Source organism: Hyla sarda, chromosome 6 (assembly GCF_029499605.1).
Source record: "Hyla sarda isolate aHylSar1 chromosome 6, aHylSar1.hap1, whole genome shotgun sequence".
Lineage (NCBI taxonomy): Eukaryota > Metazoa > Chordata > Amphibia > Anura > Hylidae > Hyla > Hyla sarda.
In genome coordinates this window covers 203,683,074-203,705,919 of record NC_079194.1, presented here as the reverse complement: position 1 = coordinate 203,705,919, position 22,846 = coordinate 203,683,074, and the positions used below count along the sequence as shown (strand labels likewise).

The following is a 22,846-nucleotide window of genomic DNA, read 5'->3' as shown; positions in this document are numbered from 1 at the left end:
GTTTGGCATTTTTTTCCCCCTGAAATCGTGGCATTTTTCTTCCATAGAAGTCTATGGGAGTGAAAAAACGCCAAGAAAAACAATATGTGGGTTTTAATTTTGACGTTTTTGCAGTCGTTTTTTATTCTTTTTTGGACTTTAGCGATCCAAAAAAGTGATGGAGATACCTTTTTTTTTATAAAATTTCGTAGGGTACCATTAAAAAAAAAAAAGATACAGTAGTGAAGGAAAAAATTGTATCTAGCGAAATTTATCTTTTTTTATAACAAAATGTTTATTAATTTTTAAAACAGGGATCAATTTATGTGGGCGGGTGGGGACCTAAAAATGTAGCCGACAATAATAAAAATGTAGTGTGTGTGTGTTTTTCACTTTTTTTCTTTATTTTTTCTTTTTTTTTAGGTAGTACTACTACTCCCAGCATGGAACACACTGTTCCATGATGGTAGTAGTAGTACCTGTACTAATAGACAGATCGCCCGTTGAGATCCTCCTGTATAATGTATAGATGCGGCCACTCTTCTATGGTCCCCTGCACTGCAATATATATACACCTATTCATATATCCCGCAGAGCTGTGATTGGCCGGATGGTTCCAGAGAATCACAACTCTCTGTGGGAAATATGAATATGTGTATATATACGGTCGTGCAGGGGACCATAGAAGAGCGGCCGCACGCATCTATACATTATACAGGAGGATCACAGCAGGTGTCAGGAGTGACATCTACTGTGATCTTTCCTTAACTGCAGGTACTACTACTCCCAACATGGAGTACACTCTGCTCCATGCTGGGAGCTGTAGTACCTGCATTAATAGACAGCTTGCAACAGGTGTTAGAAGTTACACTCGCTGTGATCTGTCTATTAAGGCAAGTACTACAGCTCCCATCATGGAGCTGAGTGTGCTCCATGTTGAAAGTAGTAGTACCTGCAGGTAAGAACAGATCACAGTAGATGTCACTCCTGACATCCAATGCGATCGTCCTGTCTATTGCAGAGATGGAGCGGCTTTCTCCTGTGCTCCAATCTCTGCACTAAACTCCGGCCGGCCACTCATTCATTCATATTTCCCTCAGAGAGCTGTGATTGGCTGCAACCGTCCGGCCAACCACCACGCTGGGCAGAAAATGTGACAATGATGTTCTATTCACATCACTGGCCGGAGTATAGTGCAGAGATGTGAGCGCTGTATAGAGCCGCTCCATATCTCTGCTATATTATGGACGATCGCATCGGGTGTCACGACTGACACCCGGGGCGATATGTCTATTAGTACAGGTACTACTACTCCCATCATGGAACAGTCTGGCATTTTTTCCGGTGTTTTTTTCAGGCGTTTTTTTCAACCCAAAAAACGCAGGACAAAAAAACAAGTAGAAACTTAGCCTAAGGGGTTAGTTAAAAAGGCCTCTGCAAAATGAAAGAAGTGATCTGACTGGTTGCTAAAGGCAACTGGGCAACTTTTCCTGTGCACAGATTTTGATAAATCTCCCCCTATAATCCAACAATCCATTTACATCCCATTTTCATTACTAGTGAACAACAATATATTTTATACTTTATCTTCTTTCTACCAATTCTAGTGTAGTCCCATTTGCAGCTCTATTGAGCTATCTGTCACTTTGTTTCACAAATATAAATTAAAAAGCAGAATAGAGGACAGTGCAATAAATCTCCCAAATATCAAAAGACCAAGATTTTTATGAAGACCAGTGTACACCTATTTTTCTCTTCCCAACTTTACAAAACTATGGTGCATCATTGCAAAGGCAAAAAAAAAAAAACAACAGATGAGAAAAGCCTTCTACTACACTATTCATAAATTCCCCCTAAAGTGTCTATAAGGAGGGAGAATGGAGGAGAAAGCTCTTCTTCCACTAGATTGGGTGTAAGCGCACACAGTTTTACAAAGGAGAATATAACAGTGTTAATCTCTCTACACAGGTTTATTGGGTAAAGAATTAGCCCATAAATCTGAGGTCCTGTGTGTGATATGGAACTTTTAATTCTATACCCAATAAACCTGTGTTGGGAGATAACTACTGTTGTTATGGAGTCCACAGCAATATGCTATTATCTCCTTGGCCATTGTAAGGGCCCATTCACACAGCAAAATTTTCGAGCAGGATTCAGGGTAAACATTCTGCTCAGAAATTTTAGTGCAGCAGCCTCTTATAGTTTCTAGTGGGATTCTGCTGCAATGTGCACCCTGCAACATTTTGTGGTGGAAAATTCTGCCACAGAAACTCAAATTCCAGACCCTGCTGAAAGAAGTATACATTCTTTCAGCGAAATTCTCTCGAACATTCGTTGCCGTAAATGAAGATGGCGCATGTCCAAAGGGGTACTGACTGATTCAGTCGGCACCTGCCGTGCACAGAGTGATGACTATCTGCTTTAATGTCTCACATACACTGCACACACATAGGGTGACATTTATCAATGTTGGTGTAGGTAGATGTTTTTTGTAGATCGTTTTGGTTGATCTAAATATGGTGCAAGTACACCAAATTTACCATACTTGTGCAAGCCATATGATAAATTTTGTGCAAAGTTCTAAATCTCCACACAGTTCTATTTGTACACCTGATCTACACCTCACAGAAGAAGTGGTGTGTCCCGGACACTGAGATTTTGTTCTATTGCTTTGAGGCCAGGATTCAATTGAGGTTTTTTTTTTGTCCTCCAGCAAAAATGCCAGAAAAACTGCAACAGCTTTTTCCTGCGTTTTGGCAGTTTTTCTTGTCTTTTTTTCTGGCGCTTTTGCTAGTGTGTGGAAACAGTCATTTTTGTCCCCTGTGGCAGTTTTTTCACTGTCTTCAGGGTATCACTTCATGGGTCGGATGCTGAGCGCCCGGTCCACAGAGTGTAAGGAGGTGAGGAGTGATGTATAGCCTATACAGGGTGCAGAGCATCACTACTTACCTCTGCCGGCTGTATAGTATACAGGGGCGCATACTGTACCCATGTATACTATACAGGAGCCCAGCAAGGAAAGAGTTAACCCACGCTGGGTTAACTCTATGTACGCTATCCTGTATATACAACCATCTATAAATGACTGTATATACAGGATATAGTAGGCAGACGTGAACAATTGGAGGCTTCATGTTTATGAACACACTGCATTATGGGAGCTCTCCCCAGGGGAAGGCCCTAAAAAAGCACTAACCCATTTTTTTCTTCTCATCTCATTTACATGAATACAGAGGACTACATTGGATTTGGTGGACTATGACGATGACCAGTTTTTTTAATTTCAATAAAAGGGTTAACATAGGCTGTGGGGGGGGGGGGAGTGTTTTTTTTATAATAGAATTTTCAGGCTTAATAGTGGAAGCCGTCTTGTCAATGGAATCCATTAATAAGCTGGGGCTTAGCGTTAGCCCCAAAAACAGCAGGCGCTAACCCCCAATTATTGTTCTGGTACCCACCGCCCCAGGGGTGCCGGTACCAACAGGATCGGGCATCAAATATGGCGCTCCTGGGCCTAGGTGGTGACAAGCTAACATTATTTAGGCTGGGGAGGGCCAATAAAAATGGTCCTCACCCATCCTGGTAACGTCAGGCTATTGCTGCTTGCTTGGTATCTGGAAAATACGGGGGAACCCTGTGTTTTTTATTTAAAAAAAAAAAAAACATAGGGTTCCCCGTATTTTCAGTATCAGCCAGATACCAACCAAGCAGCAAAAGCCTGACGTTACCAGGGTGAGCGAGGACCAATGTTACTGTCTCTTCCCAGCCTAAATAATGTCAGCCTTTTATTGCCTAGGCCCAGGAGCGCTATATTTGACACTCCAGGCCTGTTGGTACCAGCTCTTCCCGGCACGCCTGGGGCAGTGGGTACCGGGGTAATAATTGGGGGTTAGAACTAGCTGTTTTTGAAGCTAACGCTAAGCTCCAGTTTAGTAATGGATTGCATCTACAAGACGGCTTCCACAACTAAGCCTGAAAATTCAATTATAAAAAAAAACACAACACATTGAAAAAAATTATTTTAGTTAAAAAACACTCCCTCACAGCCCTCTTTAACCCTTTTATTGAAATTTTAAAAAACGCTGGTCGTCATAGTCCACCAAATCCGACGTAGTCCTCCGCATTTACGTATCTGAAATGAGAATAAAAGAAAAAAAAACATGAAAAAATGGTTAGTACATTTTTGGCGCTCTCCCCAGTAATGCAGTGTGTTCCTAAACAGGGAACCTCCAATTGTTGCTAAACTACATATCCCATCATGAGGGTTGTAGTTAATGATGGGGACTGTAGTTAAGCAACAGCTGGGTTTCCCTGTTTGGGAACACACTGCCAAATAGGCTCTGTTCCTATTATGCCAAACGCATAATGGGAACAGGGCCATACTAACCACCCTGACTTCCTGCCTGGCCGTGTTGCTCCACCCCCAATGATGTCATCACAAGGGACGGAGCTACACTGATCGGGCCCAGCGGTGAATCTATAGTCCCAGCTTAGAGCTGCTGGATTCTGCGGTTTTAAAGTTAAGATCGCAGCGGATCTTAGGAGTGAGACCCCGTGCGATCTGTCCATCTGCCCTTGGACTATTACTCCCATCATGGACAGACTCTGTCCATGATGGGAGTTGTAGTCCAGGGGCTAAGGGACAGATCGCAGTGGGTCATACTCCTGAGACCCACAGCGATCCGCATTTATTAATTTGACAACCGGGCGGCACATGCTGCTTCACTGCCGGCTCCAGCTGAGCTTTGCAGTGCACAATTCATAATTCCCGCCGAGTCGGGAGCTACGATTTTTCAGTAGCCATTTACCATTAGAGCTCCCGTCTCCCGGAGGCGGGAATTATGAATTGTGACACTGCAGAGCTCAGCTGGAGCCGGCAGGGAGTGCAGTGAAGCAACATGTGTCGCCCGGTTGTCAAATTGGATCGCTGTGGGTCTCAGGAGTATGACCCGCTGCGATCTGTCCCTTAGCCCCTGGACTACAACTCCCATCATGGACAGAGTCTGTCCATGATGGGAGTAGTGTCCAAACAGTCCAAAAAGAGTCCCGTAGCTGGGGGATATTCAAGAGCTGTCTCTCAGCACTGCGGTACTACAACTACTCCTATCATGGAACAGAGTCTGTCCATGCCTCTCCAGCATCCCCCAGCTTCTGACACTTTTCTATGTGTCTTGCTAGCTTTCATAGATTTTCAGCAAAAATATTGCAGTTTTGCAAAAAATAAATAAAAAAAACTCTTCTAAACAAATTTTGCACTAATAATAAATACCAGTCCACTGCATAAGGTGGTGTACAGTACCCCAAGCAGTACACAACTTTCCTAAATGTTCCACCAAAAAATGTGCAAACGAAAAATGCGCAATAACGCAAAATTTGCAAAGCAATATAGAACAAGAAAGTGGTGTAAATCCACTGATGACCCCATAGAATCCTTATATCTCTGGAACAATCTCAGAAGCAGTAGCAGAGGCACATAGGACTAGAGATCCATAAAAAGCAGTGTAAGCTGCTAATACAACTCTGGATGAGGTAGAAGACATATTAGATCTTTCTATAGCTTCTCGATGGAGGAGATTTATCAATCTGTATTATTATAGTAAGATTCTCTTTGGTGCCCATACCAACCAATCACATCTCAGCTTTCATTTTACCAAGGCAGTATGAGAAACGAAAGCTGAGCTCTGATTGGTTGCAATGGGCAACTTGATGAATTCCCCCTTTGTGTCTCTGCTGCTTCACTACCCCCCCCCCCCCCAGGGGATAAGTGTCCGATCGCAGGGGGCCCGACAGCTGGCACACTTTGCAATCTCCTGTACAGGACCCTGGCTACTTACCCGTCCTGGGCGCTCTCTGGCCCCACCTTTCTGGACAGCAATGTCCCGCCTCAGTCCGTGAATGACTGAGTGGAACGTCACTCGCTATCATCCAGGAATGTGGGGAGCAGAATGCTCCAATGACATGTAAGTAGCCGGGGCTCCATACAGGAGATTGCGGGGTCCCAGCAGTTCAATGCACTTCCCCAATCAGACACTTATCACCTATCTTGTGAATAAGTTCAGTTCCCTTAAAGGGGTATTCCAGGCCAAAACTTTTTTTTATATATATCAACTGGCTCCGGAAAGTTAAACAGATTTGTAAATTACTTCTTTTAAAAAATCTTAATCCTTCCAATAGTTATTAGCTTCTGAAGTTGAGTTGTTGTTTTCTGTCTAACTGCTCTCTGATGACTCACGTCCCGGGACGTGACATCATCATTGAGCAGTTAGACAGAAAACTTCAGAAGCTAATAACTATTGGAAGGATTAAGATTTTTTAATAGAAGTAATTTACAAATCTGTTTAACTTTCCGGAGCCAGGTGATATATATAAAAAAGGTTTTGCCTGGAATACCCCTTTAAGTAACCTGATAAGAAGGAGATATTTTTTTAGACTATACAGATTCTTGTACTTTTTTTTTTTTTTTTAAAGTGCAGTGACCCACTATGACAAACCTCAAGGTGAACAACCCTGCACTCACATCCAGCACTCAAATTCTACTGTCAAAATAAAGTTTTATTAAAAAAACAAAACAAAAAACATTAAGGATTATCAGACCAGTTTGCCAATGTTTCTCTCTACACCACAATGCATGGTATATGTCCCTAGCTCCTTTCCATAGGACAGAATCCATTTCAAGAGATGGCAACAATAGCGCTAGACATGAGTAATATGACAGTCAGTCAGTTTGACCTTTTTTATTCCTTTTCTTTTATGGATGTAACAAACCAAATTCGTAGATCTCCTGAAGCGCCACTTTGCGGTCAACTATTGGCAATTCTTTTTTTCGGCCTTAAAGAGAGAAAAACAAAAAACAAAAAAAAAACACACAACTTTGCAAAACAATATTGAATTTTTCCTTTTTGAATAAGTGCATAACAAGGTGTCTCAGTGGATGTCCGCGCGTGTCTTGACAGTCTCTACGGTCGCTGAAAACAACATCAAAGGAAAACCGAACCTAAAATTCCAAGCGTCTTCCGGCTTATATAATACAACACGCATGCAAAAAGGTAAGAAGGCAACAACTAAATACAATGGTACCAAGGCAGCAGTCTCTGCACATCTGCTGTATAAACATCTACTGCAATGTTTTCCAAGCAGGGTGCCTCCATTACTACTGAAAAGAACCATCTATAAGAGCTTGGCGACAGTAATGGTGTTGTGTCCGCTAGACGGGATTACATTCAAACTTCTTATGGTTCCTTCTTGTGTGGTTTTACATGGCCACCGGATCACGGCAGTTATTTGAGTTCAAGGTATAGTGGCCCCGTAAGAGAAGCGGGGGGCCACTTGGCGGTCTTAGTTGCCTTCTAGTTTTTTCTTGGCAGCGTTCATAGACAAGACTTTATCTTTCTGACGGATCTCCTCTCGGAGTTTAACCTCAGTGAGTCTCAAGTGTCTAATGCTGGACTTCATCTCTTTCATTTTGACCTCCATGAGAGCAATGATATCCCTCTGCTCATTGAGCTTCCTCAGCAGTTCCTCTGTGGTGGTCCCTGAAGACATGGAATAGGAGTGGTCGGCGTACTGTGGAGACGGGTAATACTCGGGCATGGGGTAGGTTTCTTCTCCCACCACCACTACCTGGAGCTGCTGATGGGACGTGGCTGGATGGAAATGGGGGCTAAGTCCGGATCCCACTCCTCCAGACTCCAGCTTGACAGTGAGGTTGACTGGGTTGGGTTCTGAACCTATCATCTCTCCTGATGCCGCCCCCAAGGATCTGCCCATCACTGCAGCAGCTGAAGCCTCCACAGCTGTCATGTCTGCCTCTGTCCCCATGCCAGGGGGGGGCCCCAGCAGCATCATCTCAGCGCCCCCTGCTGTCAACTCCAGCACCTCCTGCTCCTGCCCTGGCAGTGTCGCTACCAGCACTGTAGTGGAGCCCGTGGAGTAGCTGGGCTGGTGATGCCTCTTCTTGGACCGGTCCCCAGCATTGCCCCTGCGGGTCTTCCGCTCGTTCACCCCCCTGAGGGGAAAGATGGTGGGCACCTTTATGCTGTAAGACTTGCGCCCCCCGTGGAAGTGGAGGCTGCATACCCGGTGCCCGTTGGTGGGCTGGAAAGTATTGAAGCAGCCGGTGACTCCAGCCCGCGACACGTTCTTCAGCCACAAGTGTCTCAGCTCGGGATCTTTCGGGAAGGTGTAAAAGTGCAGCCCTTTATCCCGATGAGAATTGCTGTAGCATCCCGGGACACAGCAGGTGAAGCCAGGCATCACTGCAACTAACAGTAACTCGCGAACATCAGAGATGCTGGACACGGAAAGCGGACAGCGGAAACTACATCTCCCATGAAACCTCTCACTTCCGGTACACCGAGAGGCCTTTGCGGAGACGACTACGTTTCCCACAATGCAACGGCCGTGTTTCCTATAGGAGATATCGCGAGATTACGGGGAAGCAGAGCGGGAGTGTTTGTGTTGCTTGCAGTAAGGGGACTACTGGTAGGACAGGTATGTAAATAGTGCTGGGATGACTACAGCGGGGGCTATGGTATCTTTACTGCTGCTGTGCTGCCACTTCATACACTGAATATGGGTAGAGTTGGGTATAACAGTGTTTTCCCAACCAGGTTGCCTCCAGCTGTTGCAAAACTACAACTCCCAGCATGCCCGGACAGCCAAAGGCTGTCCGGGCATGCTGGGAGTTGTAGTTTTGCAACAGCTGGTGGCACCCTGGTTGGGAAACACTGGGGTATACAGTATATGCTTTCTATTATCTATTTAGGACATAAATATCTCCTTAGGAGAAATTACATCAGGGCAGTGTTTCCCAACCAGTGTGCCTCCAGCTGTTGGAAAACTACAACTCCCAGAATGCCCGGACAGCCGAAGGCTGCCTCATTAAAGTGAATGGGTTTCGGCGCCGGTCCGGCTGGGGTACGGTATGGGAGCGCCCGGTTTTCCTATCCCCGGATCCGTCAGCCGTAGGCAGCAGACTTGTGAATACAGCCTAACTTTATCTTGCATACGGGACTATATGAGGGCTCATTCTTTGTGCCGTGATCTGTAGTTTTTATTGGTACCATTTTTGTTTTGAAGGGACTTTTTAATCGCTTTTTATTAATAATTTTATGATAAAGTAACCATAAATGCGCAGTCTTGTACTTTGGTATTTTTTATGTGTATGCCACCGACCGTGCGGTTTAACTAACCTTACATTTTCATTTCATATAGTTTTTTTTTTTTTTCAAGAAATTTACAAAAATAATCAAAACAACATTAAAGGGGTACACCGGTGGAATTTTTTTTTAATGACTTGGTGCCAGAAAGTTAAACATATTTATAAATTACTTCTATTAAAAATGTTAATCCTTCCAGTAGTTATCAGCATGCTGTATACTACAGAGGAAGTTGTTCTTTTCTGTCTGACAACAGTGCTCTCTCCACGACTGAACCTTTGTCCAGTTACATAGACTGGCTCCTTCGCCCACTTTTACGGTACACCCCTACGTACGTAAAAGATACAGGTGACCTTTTGATTCTAATGCAGGATTTTGTTTGGCAAGATGGATTTCATTTGGCATCTATTGATGTAGAAAGTCTCTACACCCGCATCCCTAGGGATGCGGGTGTGGAGGCAGTTAGAGAGTTCCTCCAGAGCACTGACAAATCTCCCTCATTTAGCAACTTCATCAGTGATGCTCTCACCCAGATACTCAGCCATAATGAGTTCCGCTCGGGAGATGATTGGTATAGGCAGGAGACCGGTACTGCGATGGGCACACCGGTCTCCTGCACTTACGCCAATCTCTTCCTAGCGGTCTTTGAGAGAAGATACATTTTCTCGGAGTCAAACCCATACGCCAGGCACATCAAGCTCCTACTTAGATACGTAGATGATGTCCTGGAGGTGTGAGACGGCTCCGGGGAAGTGTTCCTACAGTTTGTGCAACACCTCAATACCCATAACACTGTCAACATGCTATATACCTCGGTTTTTGGAATGAATGAGCTAGACTTCTTAGATGTCTAATTCATAGTGGAGAGGGGCCATTTACATACGGTTGGCTACCGTAAGGATATAGCCAGGAATGCCCTTCTCCACTATGATAGCTCACATTCACCCATGTCAAGAAGGGTATCCCGTATTCGCAATTTCTTATCAATAGCACTACAGAAAGTTACATGCAGCAAACTTCTGACTACAAAATAGAGGGTATCCTCAGAAAGTCATAAAGGAGGGCTTCAAGAAAGCTGAAGCACGTGACAGACAAGAGTTACTTACCCCTAAGAAAAGAAAAGAGTTCATAATAAAGCAAGTAGGTTCGTATTCTCCTTGGATAATTCCAATATGAATAATAGAGTGTCTGCAGCAATTAGGAAGGCATGGTACATACTACAAGCAGACCCTGAATTGGGAGCTAGGACTAAAGAAGGACTACTGATCACATTCAGAAAAACTCCTACCCTCAGAGAGAAATTGAACCAACCCACTAGTCAGGATAAAGAACAAGGTCAGGATAACTGGCTCAGCAGAGCGGGTCCCACGGGTAATCATGCCTGTGGCAGCTGCTCTTTCTGTAGTTACAGTATGAATAGCAAGACCATTCGAATTGGAGGTTTCACCCACACTGTTAGGCAACTAATTACATGTCGGACGACTTTTGTAGTATACGTGCTGTTTTGTCCGTGTGGCCGATTTTATGTGGGCAAAACCATCCGACAACTAAGGATCCGCATACGTGAACACCTGTATTCACTTAACACTGAAAAAGGTGCCCCCAGATGTATTGCCCACATGAAAGACGCCCATGGACTTAACTGTAGAGGAGTGAAATTTGCCGGTCTGGAGAGGGTTAATGTCCCTGTAGGTGGCGGAGACAGACATAATCTGTTACTCCAGAGGGAAGCCCGATGGATTTTAAAATTGGGCGCCCTCGGTCCACTCAGTTTGAATGACCGCCATGATCTCAGCCCGTTTTTGTAATTGTTTTTAACTCACATTAGTGTTGTTTTAGTTGCTATGGCAACTCACCTGTTAATGTATTTAGGCACGGACAGGTAGCGAGGTGTCCAGCGTTGGCTGAGGAAGTGCGTCACTTCGCACAAAAACGTTTCCAGACACGCCCCCAGCCGACCGCTGGAGCACCTGACCTGATCGTACCTCCATTGAAGATGCAATAAAGAATATCCAGTTTTTATGGTGAGTGCCTATGACTTCTTCTTTACTTTGATTGTTCTGCTTGACTATATCTACTAGAGCACCCCATACTGGAGACCAGTGCACCGGTGTATACCTTCAGGACTGATCTTTCCGTGATACGGACACCATGCTGTTAGGCAGTGCCGACTCAGTCTCTCATTGACTGGTTCAACAGTGCTCTCTGCTGACACCTCTGTCTATATCAGGAACTGTCCAGAGTAGGAGCAAATCCCTATAGCAAACCTCTCCTGCTCTGGACAGTTCCTGACATTGACAGAGGTGTCAGCAGAGATCACTGTGGTCTGACAGAAAAGAACAACACAACTTCCTCTGTATTATACAGCAGCTGATAAGTATTGGAAAGATTAAGATTTTTTTATAGAAGTAATTTACAAATCTGTAAAATTTTGTGGAGCCAGTTGTTTTCTATCAGAATACCCCTTTAACATCATACATCAGTCAGTCAGTCAGTATGCATACAACAATAATGTATCGGGTAGCTGACTTTAGAGTCCATATAGATGAAATTCATATAAATGAACTTACCTTACATTTTAATAGTTCAGACATTTACGCATGCGGCGGTACCACATATGATCATGTTTATTTTTGATTACATTATTTTATTTAAAAAATAGAAAATGGGGAGTGATTCAAACTTTTATTAGGGTAGGGGCTTATTTACATTTATTGACTATTTTTATTTATTATTTTTAAGTCCCATTGCATGCAGCAAAATCACGGGTCCCGATCAGGCTAGAGTAGCAGAGCACTGATAACACTGATCAATGCTGAGCCAAAGCTCAGCATTGATCAGTGTTATCAGTGCTCTGCTACTCTAGCCTGATTGGGACCTGCGATTCTGCTGCAAATGTCCAGATCAACTCCCTGAGCTTACCGGCAGTGATAGATCCCACATTTAGATGCCAGGGCAGTACAGGTATGGCCTTGGTCCTTAAAGAACCAGGACGCCAGGGCGTACCTGTACGCTCTTCGTCCTCAAGGGGTTGAGGGTATGTTCAAACAAACTGGATCTGCAGCAGAATTCATGTCAATAAAGCAATATAAACAAAGAGGATCTGCTGCAGATTTAAAGCTGTGTTTACAGTGTGAATATACCCTAAGGTTAGTGTCACGTGCTGTATTTTTCTGCGGCTGATTTTGCTATCTGTTGACTTCAATGGGTAGGAAAAATATGCAGCAGCAAAATACGCAGGAAATGCGGCACGTGTGACTCTACCCTAAGGGCTCGTTCATACAAGCGGATTTCCTTTCAAACTCGCAACGTGTTTCCAAGTGAAAGTTTGAAAGTGGGCTGGCTCTCCCCCAGCTGTCAGTGGGAAATTTTCAGCAGCAGAATCTCTGTTGCGGAAAACCTGCTGCATGCCTCATTGAAGCCAACAGGGTCTGTGGCGGATTTTCAACAGCGTAAATTGTCAGCTGAAAATCTGCTGCAGACAGGCCACGGAGCCCCTGACCCCGGGAAACACACTGCGAGTCTGAAAGGAAATCCGCTCGTGTAAACGAGCCCTTAGGGTGTGTTTACATGTGGAAAATCTGCAGCAGACCCCATTGAATTCGATGTAATCTGTTTAGGATTTCCTGTGTGGGGAAACCCGCAGAAGATCCGGACGTGTGAACTTGACCTGCAGTGGAATTTCATCAGCACAGTTTTATCAGGGAAAATCCCAGTGCTGAATCCCATTGACTGCAAAGTGGATTCTGCCTGGAACTTCTAAGTGGAAGCTCTGTACCCCCCCCCCCCCCCCCCCCCACCACACACACACTTTCCGAGACATACAAGTTCACTCCCATCTGATTATTCTCTGAATTGTCAGACAAACTATAAACCCACCCACATATTATGGGAATGTTGGGCCCTATAAAGAAACTGTAAAAATGTGTGGAATTAGGGCACCCTTAAAGGGGTACTCCGGTGGAAAACAATTTTATTTAATCAGCTGGTGCCAGAAAGTTAAACAGATTTGTAAATTACTTCACAAGTAGAAAAGACAGACGTGCATTGGAGCACTCACCTCGGATACCAGGCAATTTCTTATAAAGGTGCTTTTATTTCATGCTTGTATGAAGGCGGAAAAGCAGGGAGGGGGATAAAGATGACACACAAGCGGGTGGGTGATAGCCGGTGGGCCACGCATCGTCAGGCCCCTGTCGGCAGGTGTGATTCAGACAGGTATAAAGCAAAAGACCAGGGGAGGGATCACAAAAAAACACACCCATTAGTGAACAAGTGTTCTAATTTAACTATATGTGTACCGGTGATCAGTAAACAATGATATGTCTTTTAAAACCAAGTCTGAATATGCGTCTACAAGTCACTGAGAAAAAGGTGAACTGAAAAGACTACAGGGAGGCATATTTCTAATAAAGCATTTAGTTCATTCTTATCGTTCAAGCCTAGGGGTCCTGTTGCATTACAACGGATGATCCACCTGGCTTCTTTCTTCAATAGAAATTGATCTTTATTTCTGCCTCCTTGTGCTTTTCCCACTCTTTCTAAACCAGCAAATTTTAGGGTATTTGGATCTCCATTGTGATACTGTATCATATGTTCAATAAACCGGGTTGACCCCTTCCTCGTTTTCAATGAATGGATATGTTCTCTTACCCTATGGAACAGTGGACGAATAGTTTTTCCTATATAGTAGAAACCGCAATCACAGAGTAGGGCATATACAATGTGATCTGTCCTATTATATTGTGACCTCCTATTGCTACTGTTTTCTCTTCCAGATTATAGTTACAGTATGGACATGTTCCGCACTTGAAATTACCTACTGGTCTCACATCAGTTAACCAATCCTTTTTATTAGTTTCTTTGCTGGCACATTTTTTGATGTAATCATGTATAGTTCTGTTTTTCTGTAGGTAATTATAGGTGGTGTTCCAGTTATGGACCGGAGGTCCTCATCTGTTTGAAGAATGTGCCAGTTATTTAGAATTGCTTTTCTTAGGGTGTTGTTCATATTAGTGTTTTTGAAAGAAAAAAAATCGCATGATCTTCATTGCTTTTTCTACTATCTTTAATAGGGCCTGCTAGCAGTTTTTCTCTTGACACTGCACTAATTTTCTTTTTGGCTCTTTCGCATACACCTTTAGGGTAACCTCTCTTTTTTTTTAGTCTCAGCATTAATTCTTCTGCCTGTTCGTTATATTTTTGTTCAGAATTATTTATCCCTTTTAACTGGACAAGGTGTCCGTATGGGATACTGTCCCTTACTTGGGGGGGATGCGAGGAACCATAGTGGAGTAGGGCATTTTTAGATATCGTTTTTCGGAAACCTGAAGTAATTATTTTATCGTCAATCACATCCAATTTTATATCCAGAAATTCCAGGGATTCGCCTCCAAATGCATAGGTGAATTTCATGTTTACATCATTAACATCATTCAAGTACGAGACAAACTCCTGGAATTCCTGGTGTGAACCATCCCATATGACCAAAAGGTCATCCACAAAACGCAACAGCAATTTAATCTGACGGGTGAAAGGATTCAGGGAGGTGAAAATGTCATTTCTTTCAAATATAGCTAGGAATATATTGGCGAACGAGCACGACATGGGCGTGCCCATCGCCGTACCTGTTTTTTGATTGAACCACTGTTCTTCAAACTGAAAGTTGTTATTAAGCAAAACAAATTTTGTTGATTCAGTCACAAATTCCCTGAACATCGTTGACTTATCAGTACTCATTAGAAATTCGTCGAGAGCCCATATACCCGCACCGTGCGGGATGCGGGTATACAGGCTCTCTACATCAATAGACGCTAGGGCAAATCCAGGTTGCCAGGGGAAATTCTCCAATGCTGAGATCACATCCCCCGTGTCTCTCACATACGTGAGGATGGACCTCAGCAGTGGGGCAATGAGCCACTCGATTTGTAAATTACTTCTATTAAAAAATCTTAACCCTTCGAGTACTTATTAGCTGCTATATACTGCGGAGAAAGTTCTGATCTTTTTGGATTTCTTTTTCTTTCTGTCCACGGTGATCTTTGCTGACACCTCTGTCTGTATAAGGAACTGTCCAGAACAGGAGCAAATACCCATAGCAAACCTATTCTGCTCTGAACAGTTCCTGATACAGACAGAGGTGTCAGCGTAGAGCACTGTGGACAGAAAAAAAAAGAAATCCAAAAACAAAAGAACTTTCTCTGTAATATACAGCCGCTAATAAGTACTGGAAGGATAAAGATTTTTTAATGGAAGTAATTTACAAATCTGTTTAATTTTCTGGCACCAGTTGATAAAAAAATAAAAAAAATATAAAAAAGTTTTCCACCGAAGTACTCCGCTGCCCCAGCTTGGAGCGGGCGGCGGGGTCATGATATCACTGCAAAGCCCCTCTTGACGTCACACCATGCCCCCTCAATACAAGTCTATGGGAGGGGTCATGGCGGCCATCACGAGGGGCGTGGCAGTGACGCTGCGACCCCGCTGCCCACACCCAGCATTCTAAATGAACACTGGATGCTGCACAGAGATCCCCCGCCACTGAGACCACTGTGATCAGACATCATATCCCCTATCCTTTGGATAGGGGATAAGATGTATAGGGGCGGAGTACCCCTTTTAAATAAAGTAAACCGATTTTAGGGAGGGTTGGACACAGGCCCTTTTTTAAGCTTCAGATAAAAAAAATGTGCCTTCACTTGAATTTTTCGTTACTTGTACATTTTTTAATACCCTATACATGTATTTCATTTTCATTCATTTTCTTAGTTTTTCAGTTGTTTTTAATTTAAAAAAAAATAACCTAATTATCTTTTAGGAAAATGGAGCACTCTTTGGAAGACAACCTTACCACACGTTCTATGCTGAGAGGAATACTAGCAACAGAGCCAGTTCGTGCAGCAGTAAAGCATCCGTCTCAAAAAAGGTAAAGGACACACTCACCCAGATTGGGGGACATTGATCAAAGTCAGTGTAGGTCACTGATTTTCTACACATTGGCCCTTATTTACTAAGAGTGTTGTGTAGGTTTCTTTGTGGGTTTTAATTCCCTACAATTTATTTTCCATGGTATTTACTAAGGTTTCCCTACATTTTACACTTTCCCTACATTTTGCTTTTTTTACACATGCTCTGATCTGTCTGGTTTTCCTCAGCTCAAATCCACCACATTTTCTGTGGAAACCTTAGTAAATATGTTGGGTTTTTGTGAAACTGTCGGAAACATGCCCCTTTTCAGATACCACGCCCCCTTTTCCATCAGTCACGCCCCTTTTTCGGGTTTTCTTAGCAAAATGGAGAGTTTGTCAGGGTTCTTTTCAATTCTGGCGCAAAATCTGGCACAGACAGAATTTCTGGCGCAATGCAACAGAATCTGGCGCACAACCCTACAAAACTTGTTGGGTTTTGCAATAGTAAATGAGGGCCCGTATTGTAGTAGTAGTAGTGTACATGCACCAAGTTTATGAAATGGTGCAGGGCCTGTGATAAATATGGGGCAATTACACATTTAAAAATTTTTTTACTTCAGAACACCACTTTGTATGTTCCACTTCCCTGCCACTTTTGTCCGATTTTTTTTGAAAGCCAGTTTGGTAAGCCAGGTTTGGGCTGGTGTAGTGTTTTTGTGTCATTGAAGGCTGTGCGACAAATCTTTTTTTTATTTTTATATAAAGCAGTGGATTTCCAAACTGCGGCCCTCCAGATGTTGCAAAACTACAACTCCCAGTATGCCCGGACAGCCGTTGGCTGTCCGGGCATGCTGGAAGTTGTTGTTTTGCAACATCTGGAGGGCCGCAGTTTGGAGACCACTGATATAAAGTAAAGTCGCACGTCGTAAATCACTGACCACTGCAGGGTAAAAGGAAGAGCCTGTGTAAAACTAGAAATCCTCCAGGCCGGTGTACATCAAAAAGTCGCCCAATATCTCACAATTGTGACATTTCAGCGAAAACCTGTGTAAATGTCCCTCATTGTCTTTTGTAAAAGCCATGTTTACTAGAAATTGAATACATATCTTTATTGGTAATTACAAAAAGGTAAAAAAAATATACAATTACACATCACATATAGGCACCAGAGTATATATAGAGAATAGATATGTTGGCTAGACCCATAGGGTATAACATACTATAGAGAGATGTGCCAGGCACAAATACATAGTAAGCATACATACAGTGCACAAAACAATGCAAAGGATAGACCTGGACATAAGTAATAGATAAATCATTTAGGGTGCCAAACCATACCTATACAAACCCCAACGAGCGTTTCACTACAAGACTGCTTCCTCAGGGGGCGTGGCCATGCCACGCCCCCTGAGGAAGCAGTCTTGTAACGAAACGCTCGTTGGGGTTTGTATAGGTATGGTTTGGCACCCTAAATGATTTATCTATTACTTATGTCCAGGTCTATCCTTTGCATTGCTGGAAGTGGTGGCACTTTCAGATTCCCCCTGCTGGAGAGCGACTGTATTGTTTCCTCCCTTCTTTTAGGATGCATTCACACCACGTTTTTGCAATACAGTTCCCGTATCAGGTTTCGGACTAAACTGAATGAAAACGTGTTTACAATTTTTAACCTATATACGATATGAAAAATTATGTCCGGTTGCATCCGTTTAAAAATTTTTTAAAAAGTATAAGTTTTTATATTTTCATTCCATTCGGTGTGCACTGCGCATATGCAAACCCAAAAACCGTATTGTGCAAACCGGATGGAACCGTACATACATACAATTCTCATTGACTCTCATGTTAAAGGAACCATATACAGTTTTAATACGGTTTTTCACCAGGACAAAAAAAAGTGTTAGGGAACGGGAAAAAAACGGACAAAAAGATGCAAAAACTACACAACCAGATGCATCGTTTGGCATACAGTTTTCAATGGAGAGTCAATAAATACAGTTTTAAATGGAGTGTCAATACATACAGTTTTCAATATGGTTCCATACGGTTTTCAAATTAAAAACGTATACGGGAACTGTATTGCAAAAACATGGGGTGAATTGCACCCTTATAGAGGTGTGCAGCACAGTGCCCAGAATTAATGGCGAACCTTTACACAGGTTTTCATTAATCTCCCCCTGTATTGTTAGCATAATTATGTTAGTATATATTTATGAAATTATTCTCACTCAGTTGCTTTTTTTTTCTTTTAGTGGATATCGGCGATCATCTACATCTTATTTTCGTCAAGATGAGAATTCCTCATCCCCATCTATCAATTTGCGCAGTAAAATGAAGAATAAAGTTAGACGTTCCCTTAGAAAATCGGTACATGATTATTTTCTTTTAGGCATTTCATACTTTACTTTACAGGATAAGCTTATATTTCTTAATTTTTATTCATCTCAGGCTGTTGAAACTTCAGCGCTTAAAAGAAATGTGGAACCTAATTCAAAAACGAAGTTAAAATCTGCAAAGAAGGGATCTTTTCCCATTATGGAGGATATAGATAAGATCACTCCGAGGACCTTGTTAAAAAAAATTATTCAGAACGGTAAGTGTCGTTGATCATAAGAACGATGGGTTAATTTTGAATAAATGCATAGCTTGTTGCATATTGACTTTCACATGAATCTACAAAGGGCTTCACATTTAACTCATATCAGTGGAGCGCGTGCTGTCTACCATATGCACTGCTCACTCAGAGCCCGATCCTGTTCAGGAGATCACGGGGGTCCCAGCAGTCGGACCCCCGTGATCAGGTGCTTAAGTGTTTTGGCTGCAGTACTCCTTTAACCACTTAAGGATCCTGGTACTTAAGGACCAAGGGTGTACCTGTACGTCCGTGAGAATTCCGGTCCCCGCCGCTCGCCGAAATCATTCAGCAGGCATCCCGTGACAACGCCTGGGGGGGGGGGGGGTGAATTCACACCGAAGATTTGCAGCAATTCCAGTCATATGGGTAACGTCTGACCCGATGATCTGGAATTAGGTGATCGGCAGTGTACTATACACCGCTAATCACCTCCTGTTGCTGGGGGGGAGGTGGCGATCACGTCACCTCCCCAGATGAGCTGCTATTGGTCGAGGAGGGGTTAATGTCCCCTTCTCTCAGCTCTGCTAGCCCACCGAGTTCAGTCAGTGGGCAGATCTGAGAGAAGGAACCAGGGACCCGCCCTCTGACCATATCTTTGCCCCTCAGGGCAGAAGAAGTGGCTTACTACCACCTGTAGCTCAGGGTAAGTTTGTGTGGAGGGACAGGTAGGAGTTTTGCAGCGTTACCAGGGCCTTATTAGGGCTCCAGGGTGCTGCATTTGGCCACCTTTTATTTATTCTTTTTGGCCGCAGCGTTTATTTTTTATAACGGTGTGTGATATTATATCACACACCTTTTTATATTGAGTTTGCACCGAGCACCCGCAGAGCAGTTTCCGTCAAATATGGGGTATGTCCTTACTCCGAAGAAATGTATTTACAAATTTACGTGGACATTTTCTCCTATTACCACTTGTGAAAATGAAAAATTTGGGGAAAAAAACAACATTTTAGTGAAAAAAAATATAAAATTCATTTACACGTCCGACTTAAACGAAAAGTCGTCAAACACCTGTGGGGTGTTAAGGTTCACTGTACACCTTGTTACGTTCCTTAAGGGGTGTAGTTTTCAAAATAGTATGCCATGTTTTTTTTTTTTTTTTTTTTTTTTTTTTTTTTTTTTTTTTTTGTGCTGTTCTGGCACCATAGGGGCTTCCTAAATGGGACATGCCCCCCAAAAACCATTTCAAAAAAATTCACTCTCCAAAATCCCATTATTGCTCCTTCCCTTATGAGCCCTCTGCTGCGCCTGCAGAACACTCTACATCCACATATGAGGTATTTCCTTACTCAAGAGAAATTGGGTTACAAATTTTGGGGGGATTTATCTCCTTTTACCCCTTGTAAAAAAAAAAAAAAAAACTGAGTCTACAAGAACATGCGATTGTAAAAAAAAATAAGATTTTGAATTTTCTCCTTCACTTTGCTGCTATTCCTGTGAAACACCTAAAGGGTTAACAAACTTACTATATGTCATTTTGAATACTTTGTGGGGTGCAGTTTTTATAATGTGGTAATTAATGTGGTATTTCTAATATGAATGCCCTTCACTTCAAACCTGAACTGGTCCCTGAAAAATTCCGATTTTGAAAATGTTGTGAAAAATTAGAAAATTGCTGCTGAACTTTGAAGTCCTCTGATGTTTTCCAAAAGTAAAAACTAGAGATGAGCAAACTTACAGTAAATTCAATTCGTCCCGAACTTCTCGGCTCGGCAGTTGATGACTTATCCTGCTTAAATTAGTTCAGCTTTCTGGTGCTCCCGTGGGCTGGAAAAGGTGGATACAGTCCTAGGAGACTCTTTCCTAGGACTGTATCCACCTTTTCCAGCCCACCGGAGCACCTGAAAGCTGAACTAATTTATGCAGGAAAAGTCATCAACTGCCGAGCCGAGAAGTTTGTGACGAATCGAATTTACTGTAAGTTCGCTCATCTCTAGTAAAAACATGTCAACTTTATGATGCAAATATAAAGTAGACATATTGAATATGTGAATCAATATATAATTTATTTGGGATGTCTATTCTCCTTACAAGCAGAGAGCTTCAGAGTAAAAATAAAGCATACTTTTCAAATTTTTCCTGAAATTTTGGAATTTTTCACCAAGAAATGATGAAAGTATCGACGAAAATTTACCACTAACATAAAGTAGAATATGTCACGAAAAAACATTCTCGGAATCAAATTCATAAGTAAAAGTATTCATAAGTAAAAGAGTTATTAATGCTTATCTGGTAAGATGTGCAAAAAATGCTCTGGTCCTTAAGGTAAAAATGGGCTTGGTCCTTAAAGCGTACCCGTCCGATCCAACAAAAAATTTTTTTTTTAACCCCTCAAGGACCAAGGACGTACCGGTACGTCCTTGGTCCTGCTCTTCTGATATAACGCGGGGTTACACAGTAACCCCGTGTCATATCATGGCGGGCCCGGCGTCATAGTGAAGCCGGGACCCGCCTCTAATAGCGCGCAGCGCCGATCGCGGCGTCGCGCGCTATTAACCCTTTAGCCGCGCGCTCAAAGCTGAGCCGCGCGGCTAAAAGTGAAAGTGAAAGTTCCCGGCTAGCTCAGTCGGGCTGTTCGGGATAGCCGCGGCTAATCGCGGCATCCCGAACAGCTGACAGGACAGCGGGAGGGCCCCTACCTGCCTCCTCGCTGTCCGATCGCCGAATGACTGCTCAGTGCCTGAGATCCAGGCCTGAGCAGTCATGCGGCAGAATCGTTGATCACTGGTTTCTTATGAGAAACCAGTGATCAACATAGAAGATCAGTGTGTGCAGTGTTATAGGTCCCTATGGGACCTATAACACTGCACAAAAAAAGTGAAAAAAAAAAGTGAATAAAGATCATTTAACTCCTCCCCTATTAAAAGTTTGAATCACCCCCCTTTTCCAATAAAAAAAAAAACACAGTGTAAATAAAAATTAAAATAAACATATGTGGTATCACCGCATGCGGAAATGTCCGAATTATAAAAATATATCATTAATTAAACCGCTCGGTCAATGGCGTGCACGCAAAAAAATTCCAAAGTCCAAAATAGTGCATTTTTGGTCACTTTTTATATCATTTAAAAATGAATAAAAAGTGATCAATAAGTCCTATCAATGCAAAAATGGTACCGTTAAAAACTTCAGATCACGGCGCAAAAAATGAGCCCTCATACCGCCCCATACACGGAAAAATAAAAAAGTTATAGGGGTCAGAAGATGACAATTTTAAACGTATTAATTTTCCTGCATGTAGTTATGATTTTTTCCAGAAGTCCGACAAAATCAAACCTATATAAGTAGGGTATCATTTTAATAGTATGGACCTACAGAATACATATCAGGTGTCATTTTTACCGAAAAATGTACTACGTAGAAACGGAAGCCCCCAAAAGTTACAAAACAGCGTTTTTTTTTCAATTTTGTCGCACAATGATTTTTTTTCCCGCTTCACCATAGATTTTTGGGCAAAATGACTGACGTCATTACAAAGTAGAATTGGTGGCGCAAAAAATAAGCCATCATATGGATTTTTAGGTGTAAATTTGAAAGAGTTATGATTTTTTAAAGGCAAGGAGCAAAAAACGAAAATGCAAAAACGGAAAAACCTCCGGTCCTTAAGGGGTTAAATATATCACTCAGTACCTAATCCTGACCATGTGCATCACATTTTTATGTGTCTAGCACCTTTTATTTATTTATTTTTTTTACACTTTTTAATTTAGCTCACTAGTCTGAATTACTCTCAAAGGGAGGGGGCGTGGCCTCACTGTGCAGGTCTCCGCCCCCTCCCTCAGTATGTTGTCTGCTCACATCTCCCCTAGCATTAGCAAAACTACAACTCCCAGCTTATCCTCACTGACAGTAGCGGGACACAAGCTGACAGTGGGAGGATTTTTCCTACAGCTGTGAGTCCTGCGCTCACAGCTGTCAATCAAGGACGTGTGTCCATGACATAGGTGATGACGCATGGACACAGCAGGACTAGTATGTGTCCAAGCAGGCGGGGGGGGGGCGGACCCGCAGTTGTTTGACTGGCTTTTTCAGTAACCTATTGATTTTGCATGCTTTACAACATATCAAAAGTTTTCGTATCTGACAGTGCCCATTTAAGGGGTTAAATATGTGAATAAAAAAATATAGATCACAGTGCAAAAAAAGTAGCCCTCATACAGCCTTGT

The 22,846-nt window shown here is 42.8% G+C and overlaps 3 protein-coding genes across 8 annotated transcripts in view; 1 reads left to right on the top strand and 2 right to left on the bottom strand.

The window, feature by feature from the left end:
* Positions 1–22,846, bottom strand: part of NUTF2 (nuclear transport factor 2) — a 92,329-nt gene that overhangs the window by 68,482 nt on the left and 1,001 nt on the right. The window lies entirely within an intron of this gene.
* THAP11 (THAP domain containing 11) lies at positions 6,519–8,385 on the bottom strand. Its single transcript, XM_056526298.1, has one exon. The coding sequence runs from the start codon at positions 8,230–8,232 to the stop codon at positions 7,315–7,317; it is 918 nt and encodes a 305-aa protein (XP_056382273.1). The 5' UTR covers positions 8,233–8,385; the 3' UTR covers positions 6,519–7,314.
* The window catches only part of CENPT (centromere protein T), a 55,783-nt gene continuing 41,263 nt past the window's right edge, over positions 8,327–22,846 (top strand). For 4 of the 6 annotated variants that reach the window (XM_056526296.1, XM_056526293.1, XM_056526294.1 and 1 more), the window contains exons 1-4: positions 8,332–8,469; positions 15,955–16,062; positions 18,298–18,412; positions 18,494–18,638. In XM_056526296.1, coding sequence (XP_056382271.1) covers positions 15,959–16,062; positions 18,298–18,412; positions 18,494–18,638 — 364 coding nt within the window. In that variant the 5' untranslated portion in view covers positions 8,332–8,469; positions 15,955–15,958. Of the gene's footprint in view, positions 8,470–11,009; positions 11,162–15,954; positions 16,063–18,295; positions 18,413–18,493; positions 18,639–22,846 lie in introns of those variants that run through there. The other 2 variants (XM_056526292.1, XM_056526295.1) reach the window with 2 other exon arrangements.